The 9132-nt window shown below is 31.0% G+C and overlaps 1 protein-coding gene across 1 annotated transcript; it reads right to left on the reverse strand.

Annotated features, from left to right (window-relative positions):
- Positions 1 to 249: 249 nt before the first annotated feature.
- On the reverse strand, positions 250 to 1344 carry LOC136082620 (zinc finger BED domain-containing protein 4-like). Its single transcript, XM_065802035.1, has one exon. The coding sequence runs from the start codon at positions 1342 to 1344 to the stop codon at positions 250 to 252; it is 1095 nt and encodes a 364-aa protein (XP_065658107.1).
- Positions 1345 to 9132: the final 7788 nt, after the last annotated feature.

Consider the following 9132-nt stretch of genomic DNA (forward strand, 5'->3'; position numbering starts at 1 on the left):
TTTTTTATTAGTTACAAAGCTTTACATCCACAATGATAAAACAAAAATAAATTAAAGTAATATTAAGTAGTTAAAGCATTGCAAATAACCTGAATAATAATAATTTGCAATGCTTTTATACTGCAACTTCAAAAGTTCAAAAAACAATGCAGCTGCTAATAGCTGCAGTTAAAGTGCACAAAACATTAAAGCAGTAACTTTCTGAACACAGATAACGGTAGCTTAAGTAGCCTACTGTCAGTCTAGTAATCAGGGCTGCATGTTGTATTTGAGAAATATTAGCATTTCCAATGTTTCTGGGTTTAGGCGAGCCCTGCTCTCACTCATCGTCACCCCACACACTGAAAACACTCTTTCACTGGCAGTACTTGTAGCAGGAATAGCCAACAACTTTCTACCAATCAATGCCATCGTTGGAAGCTTATGTTCACGGTCATTGTCTTTCCAGAATTGCAATGCACCACACGCTGTCACGGGCAGTGCCAAGTATTTGTCAAGTTCATGTCTTGTGTCATTACTGTCGGCGTTAGACAATGGAGTGGCAACTGTTTTTAAGTCTGCCAGCAAATCATACGATTCAAGATCAGCTTTATTCTTCTTTGCAGGAGGCAGCTGATCTGAATGACTGCATTCACTAAAGCTGTCTATTTCTGTATTGCCTGAGTCCTTTCGTATCACCTGATTTGGTGAAAAAGAAATAATTTTGTCCACCATACTACGCATTTCTGAATAAACAAAATTGCGATCGTCTGTGTTGACAAAAGACAAGTATTTGTAAGAAGGAACAATAAGTGTTGATAGCTTGTGCAAAGGATGAATAGCATACTTTTCATTCAAACTGGACAGAAAATCTGCCTTCAAATCACGCATACTGTTGCTGTCTGAACCATAAATCTTACAGACTGATCGAAGATAAAAAAGCATTGGCCATACATCAGGGGACGTCGGCACATTGTCACGTGACAATTGTACAGTAGCCTTGTGAAAGAGATGCAAAAATTCTACAACGTCATGCAACAATTTTTCATTAACGTTGTTCAGTTGCTCAAGTTTGTCAAACTGCTTTGAATCAGCAAGAATTGACTTGACATGATCTAACTGGCATGACAGTGATTGCAAAAGAAAAAATTGACTGTTCCAACGAGTCACAACATCCTGTTTGAGAGTGTGATTTAGTTCCTGGTTTTTCCCACTATGTTTAAAGTAGCCCACCATTTCCTTTGAAGTCTTGATCATTTCATGAACTAAATTAGCACCAGGGGATTTCAAAGCTTTTTCATCAGCTAAATTAAGATTATGACCTGCACAACTAAGTCTAACATCGTTGCGATAAGCCGACTTCATATTACTCCCATTATCAGTCACAAATACCAAATTGTCACTTTTTATAGTCTGAGGGAAAAGTTTTTTAAGTATTTCAGTTGTCTTTGCTTTTACGGCAATGCCAGTATAGACTCACTAAACTCAAACAATCCAACACACTTACTTATAATGTGATAACTGCTGTTAATGTAATGTGCTGTAAAAGTTTGATAAGAGTATTTTAGAATGTCATCGGTCCAGTGATCAGTTGTTATTGCGATATGAGTAACCCCAGCAAGTTCGTCTTTCAGCTTTCGAACACATTCGTTGTAGAACTTAGGTAGTAGTGTCTTTGACAGCGTTGTTCGATCACACATAATATCCTCAAGTTTCACTGATCCATACTTTGATTCAATATCAATCATTGTTTGAGCAAAGTGACGGAACCCATCATCCTGAACACACGAGAATGGCTGAATGTCTTTTGCAATCATGTTAAGGGCTGCACGTTGAGCATATTCACAAATGTGTTTAGGAACCTGTAAAGTATAAAGCAATAAACAATAGACATTATACACATAGCAATACATAATGGCCTTTTTTTTTTGTACTACAAAAAACATTGTATTTCTAAAATATAGCTAACAACTTGTAACAAATATATTTTGCTATCAATGGTAGCAAGTGAAAAGTTAAAACAGTAAATAGGAAAAAGCAAGATCCGCAAACTATATTTATTAACCTCTGTCTTTTTAGGTAAAAAACTTGTCATTTTTAATTGTCCAGGTTCTAAACTGATCTTATTGATGTGTGATGTATTATGTCTTTGTAGAGTTGTAGTATGACCAATTGGCACTGACAACCATAATCCACACTGCTTACAAACGGCAAACTCCTTGACAACCTGTTGATCATAACATGATTACTCACAGTTATACAAAAATCAAATAAAGTGTATTATAACTAAGGTCAATTGACTCTATTTAGCATTTGATATTCAATTAATTATCAAACCTGAATGCTGCTCAGTTTAGCATTGTGTGCAATATGCAATGCCTGAGAGATGCAGGTGATTATTGATTTATTGAAATATTTATAAAACTAAATAATTTTATATGCAGTTAGTATAGCTACAAACCTCATCCCCAACTTCAACGCAACGGAAGCGTGTCCAGCATTCACTCTTTGTCCATGATGCAGGTACTAAGCGAGCCGCTCCGTCTGTTATCAATTTCTCCAACACTTTTTTAGTCCATTTACGAGTTAATTTACTGTTACTCATTATTACTACAATATTCTGTAATTATTGCAATCATTAATTACTAAGATATGAATAAAAACTCAGAACATTAACAACACCTCAATATTGCAAATGTTTAGAAACAACATTTCCATAATGGTTGGTAATGTTATGAATTGTAGACTTATCGCGATGTTAGAATTATTTTGTTCTATTTCCCATTTTAAACGTTGCACAGTGGGCCAGAATGCACTTTTACTGGACAAAATTCATAACTAATTTAATATTAGAGCTATATTCACTAAAATTAGTATGAGTACTAATATGATGTCTGCACTTTATATGAAGGTAATATTTTTTTATTTCGTTGCTATGGATACCTTTATTTTGCTTAGCAACAACCTACTTTTGTTATCTGTAGATATTTTATAAGTGCTATATTTACTAAATTTGGCATGAGTACCAATATGAGATCACACTTCTTACAAAAGTGATAATCTTTTAAATTTAGTTGTTATGGATACTTATATTGCTTAGTTACCGGATACTTTCCTTAGTTACAAAGTGGTAAATTGATATTTGAATATCTTATCGGATTTTTGACCCACCTATATTGAATAAAAATTGAGTATTTAGGTAAATAATGTTTTAGGAATAATAACAGCAAAAAATAGTGCAAGAAATCGTTATCAATTTCAAATTACATCAAAAAATTATAAAACAATAATATCGTTTGAAGATTGTTTAAGTAGTTGTAAAACATCTGAAGGAAATGCTTTATGATTTGTTTGGTGTGATGTTGATTTACGCAATGATGAAATAACAGGATCACTGGAAACTAGGAGTCTATTGATAAGATCAGTATTTGTTGCTTTTCTGGATGTTTTTCGGCTGAAATTTTCGCGATAAGATTTAAAGTCTTTATTTCTAGCCTCTTGAGCTTCCTCTGACATAAGTCCGATGGGTAATGTAAGGCTTTTAATTATGTCATGTCCATGTATCAATACTTTGTGAACTGATTGAGCCATGTAATACCATGGATAAAGAGACACATATAGTCTAAAAGTGTCAAAACTATAATCCTTGAACTTTAAGCAGTCTATTTCATATCCTGAAGAGAGCGTTGCCAAGATAATGTAAAATCTGAATATAAGGTTTTGGTCAATACCCAGAATTTCAGCTGTTTGTTCATATGCTGCAAAAGCACGCCTTGAGGTATTGCCATCATTACTTGTTCCAGAACCACCACATTTAGGGAAATCAACAACAAGTCCCATTTTGTTCATAAAATCAGTCTGAATCTTTTGTTTAGCTACAGATGCCTTTTCTTTGTGTTCTTTAGATCTTGCTTGCCACTTTCTTGTTTCTTTTTTATATGCAATGTGCAATAACATCTCAAAAAATCGAATCCATGCATGAAGACTGGAAACACCATATTTGAACTCTCTGTTAGTGTAATCTATATTAAGGATATCAAGACTATTCATATTTTTTGGAGAGACACCACACACTGAACAGCATTGGTATGAGTTATTTTTTTCAGATAATATTGTTTGAACCTTCCCATCAATCATTGTAAGTTCAATAATACAATTCACTTCAATAGAAGATCCGCAAACCTCTAATAAAATCATACCCAAGCTTTCTATCTCACTTTTAATGTACTGATCTTCTTCAATCACAGATTCCTTGGATTCCATTTTGTATGCAAATCTTATGGGTTTACAATAGGCTGTGGGGGACGACTTTTGATTTCTCCAAATAGGCACTTTTTCGTTGCTGTTGTTAAATCCAGTCAAATCCAATGGGACAAGACAAGTAATAAATAATGATTCTTCCCGCTTTAAATCTCTGTTAATGTCGGGTTCTGATAAAACTTGTTTATAAATGCTTTGGCCAGTAGCACCATCAAACCCAGCCTTACACGTTAGTGTCATTGTTTTTATTGCTTTGTCGTTCAATATCAAGTGCCTTAGCACAGGTTCCTGAACTGCACAGATTCTTTGCAAAGTATGAGTCATTAAATCTTTAAAAGGAACTGAAGCTGAATAGTCCTCCACTGTTATGTTTGCAGGATAACATTTCAATTTTGCATCTCTGACATCATTGTAAGCGGGGTAGATGTTATATTCTTTCTCCAAGGCTCCGCTTCTAATCAATTGATAGGAAGCTTTTGTCAGACTTGCATCAATTATTAAAGCCAGTGCTTCGTCTGCTGAATATTTAGTTGCTTTATCTGTATCTGATATATTTAAACATTCTTGGCCGCAATAACAACAGATTCATCTCTAAATTTTTTATTAGCAGCAAAAAATAATTCATTGGATGAATGAGATTCAATTAAACAAGATACACGCCGTTTTTTAGTTTTATTAGAACTATTATCAAATGCAACTGGTTTTCGACCACGTTTACTTGCAGTTGGTTCGTTGTCTTTTTTTGTGACAATTAAATATTCATTAAGCCAGTTCACAAACTTCTTTTCAAAATTTTTCACAGTATAGTTTGCAGATTTCCACTTTTTTTTATACAAGTAAACAAATCGTTGAACAGCATGTCTAAAATTAACGTCTTTAAAATCAGCAAATTTTGGCTGAATAAATTTTAATATATCTTCAGTAATATTTTTTTTTGAAATACTAAGATTGTTTTTTTGGAGAAAATTATGAATGTCTAAGTTTAACAAAACCATATCTAAATAATTATTGTAACAAGTATTTTGTATTTAAAAGTAAAATGTTATAATATATATGCCGCCTGGACTACTAATACTTGTTAGTAATTAAGTTACTACAAGTGTTAGTAATTAAAATTAAAAGTAATTAAATTACTGTCGGTGTTAGTAATTAAATTACTAACAACTACCGAAAATATGTTGTTGCTATGTTATGCAAAGTAAGGTATCCATAGTAACCAAAAAAAGTTAACCTCATAAGAATTCTGAATCTCATTTTAATACATACCCCAATATTGTGTATTTAGCGCAAGTAAAATACTGTTAAAACAACGTTAATGTAAAAATGAGTTGTTGCTATGCAAAATTTAGTACCATAGCAACCAAGTTAAAACATACACAAAATCTGAACGGGGATTTAAGGGGACGAGCAATCAATTAAAACTCGATTGAAGCATCATATAGCTCAAATAAATATAAGACGACACATGGCAAATTGTGGTAGTTATTAGTTATTGTGCGGCAAAAAATAAGTTTCTTAAGAAATTTTTTTTTTTAATCTGTGATTTTCAAAGTATAACTGAGATAACATGCTATAACAAATTTATTTCACACATTGGTTTTTCTTATCTCTAAATACTCTAGAACAACATGTACTAATTTTTTGTTTCAAAAACATAGATGTAATTGAAATATAACACAACGTTGATGTCACCGTTAATTACTTATTTATAATTTTTTTTTATTTTCATTTTATCTCAATATTCAAATGCTTAGAGTCCTGGTAACTAAGGGATTTAATATAAATTAATTATCAATAGATTTCTCCTAATATATGTAGATACTAAAATTAAATAGGTTTTCAAGATTAGACAACCAAAATTTTTCCCATTTTGTCCACCTACTGACCCACTGTGCGTTGGGAGAAAATTTTTCTTTTTTTTTTAAAAGTAAAAATTACTTAAAATTTTAGCTAGTTTTTAAAGAAATAATAACTTATGCTTTAAATAATTTTGATTTAAACAAATTATTTAGAAGAAATTTAAAAATTAAAATATATTTTAAAAGTAATTATTAATTACTAAAATTACTAACTCATTTTCTTCCAACACTTAATATAAGAGATAGAACAAAATAATTCTAAACTCGTGGTATGTTATACATTAGGTAATGAATTATGTTATGTATGTTACACATTAGGTAATGTAGCATGTTATGTATTGTAGTGATGTGCGAATTGCAAAATTTTCACTTTTTCAAGCCTCTATTTTGCTTGGTTAGGGCAAGAACAGTTGGTTTGATTCGGTTCGTTCACAACAGTTTTAAAGTTCGGGTTCGGTTCGGTTTAGCAACAACTAAAGTTCGGGTTCGGTTCGGTTCTGTCGTAGATAAGGTTCTAGTTCGGTTCGTTCGGTTCGGGTTCGGTTCGTTTCCCATCTCTAATTAATACGCTATTTGTTACATCTCGGATACGTAAAAATTATACTTTTGCACGTAAGGTTACGTTACAATGTTACGTATCATTACGTAAAATCTTACGTCTCGGTTACGTAAAAATAACAGGCATTTTGCACGTAACGTAACAAATCTCGTTTACGTTACAATACGTAATGTAACCTAAAAATGTTATAGGCCTATAACATTTTCAGGTTACATTACGTATTGTAACGTAAACAAGATTCGTTACGTTACGTGCAAAATGTCCGTTATTTTAACGTAACCGAGACGAAAGATTTTACGTAACGATACGTAAAATTGTAACGTAACAATACGTGCAAAATGTCCGTTATTTTTACGTTACCGAGACGTAAGATTTTACGTAATGATACGTAACATTGTAACGTTACGTGCAAAAGTATAATTTTTACGTATCCGAGATGTAACGAATAGCGTATTAATACGTAACATTTTGACCTAATAAAACGGGATCATGATCACCAGTGGCGACTTTCATATAAGCGATATTTAATGGTTATCTTGTATGCGATTGAACACCTAATTATCGGCCTGCAATATTGCTGCAAGTTACTCCTACAGCCTATATAATATAGGCAATTGAGAACGTTGCATCGTCTAGAGAGTAAGGCGTAGACTAATTCCAATCACACAATGTATATCACATGAAAACTTATAACAAAATTTAAGTAACTAAATATATCCTCGTAATTAATGATAGTCAGGGTTAGGGTTAGGGTTAGGGTTAGGGTTAGTAACACAAATTTTACTATAGTATATTTTATTTAACTTAATTTGATTTAAAAATTGTCTAAATTGACATTATATACACGTTTTTGCTTGTGGGGTAATAAAAACAAAAGAAGTGTTACGCTGATTAAATAAAAAAAATTTAAAAACGTTTTACTTATATTAAAAGTTTTAACGTAATTAGATTTAAAATATTGTAATTAACATTAATAATAAGTCGTTTATGTGTTGTGTATATATACATATATATATATATATATATATATATATATATATATATATATATATATATATATATATATATATATTTATATTTATATATATATATATATATATATATATATATATATATATATATAAATATATATATATATATATATATATATATATATATATATATATATATATATATATATATATATATATATATATATATATAAATATACGGACCCGTAACGAGAAAATTTTTAGAAAAAAGGCAGATTATAATAGTATATATAAATTTTTCTTAATTTTACATTTAAAAATTGTTTGAAATAAAGAGAATATACAAATAAAGGGGGATTGATCGCACCTGATTACCCTCCTCCCTCCTCTTCATATATATTTCAAATTTCATATAAAATTTATTGATGGCGATCAGAAAAAAGCATTTAATTCAGAAGTTTATTATAACGAAAAAAATAATTAACATAGTAATAATATAATCTGTGTACCTTTTGCCTCTAACTACTGTCTTTGGTAAACGAACTATCATCGTTGCAAATATCATCAAAGGCGTTACTGTCAGAATTATCATTACCTATAGATTCAGGTGCAATACTAGCCTTCTTTGGTGCCCGACTAGGTATGCCTATTAGTCTGGCTTCTGCCTTGATTACTGCGCGTTTTGCATGCATTGGCGTTCGTTTTAATTGATCCCCGAGCGCCTCTGCTACCTTATGGGAGGTTAATGCGTTTTTGCGATCTTAGCTGCAGAGAATCTTTAAAACATAAAAATAAAATCTACATCTTTAAAGGAATAGAATCGGTAAAAAAAAAAAATGAACATTTATCCAATTATATAATTATTGAAATCACATTAGCACAAGAGTAAAACTTTTTTTGACAAAATAAATAAATTTAGCGGCAAAACACCTCGAAAAATGCCCCAAATTGTCCCCAAATTATTTGACTTTGAGCGCAAGGTAAATCTCAATATTTGTAAAAAAAAAATGCTAATGTGATTATAATGGTCCAATTTCTTTTTTAGATTATTGTGTTTTCTGGTTTCTTCGTATTTGTTGTTTAAAATAAAATAAATTTTTGCAAAATTTAGTCAAAAAAATAAAACTTTATTGCGTATTTGCCCGTAGTTATTTTTTTCCTAAATCTTTTTTTTTAACTTAAACAACATTTATGAAAAAACCGGAATACATAACAATCTAAAAAAAATTTAGGTCGTTATCACATAAAAAATTTTGTTTTCAGAAAATATTTAGCGCATTTTCCGGGGTTTTTTGCTGCTTGAGCACAAGGTAAATGTCAATATTTTTAGAATTTTTTTTTTGTAATCGTATTTTTTTCATATTTGCTCCATATTGGGTTTCTTGTGTATTTTCGTTTTATAATAAAAAATTTTTGAACACCCCTTATGGCTAGTTTAAAAGCCGAAAAATGCAAGCATAATTTTAACTATCATTGCTAATTGTATATGTATAAATGTATTTTT

This window comes from Hydra vulgaris, chromosome 07 (assembly GCF_038396675.1).
Source record: "Hydra vulgaris chromosome 07, alternate assembly HydraT2T_AEP".
NCBI classification, from domain to species: domain Eukaryota; kingdom Metazoa; phylum Cnidaria; class Hydrozoa; order Anthoathecata; family Hydridae; genus Hydra; species Hydra vulgaris.

What these genes read in the sequence shown, in the direction of transcription:
- LOC136082620 (XM_065802035.1), bottom strand. Translation starts at nt 1,344, where the DNA reads ATGAAGTCGGCTTATCGCAACGATGTTAGACTTAGTTGTGCAGGTCAT.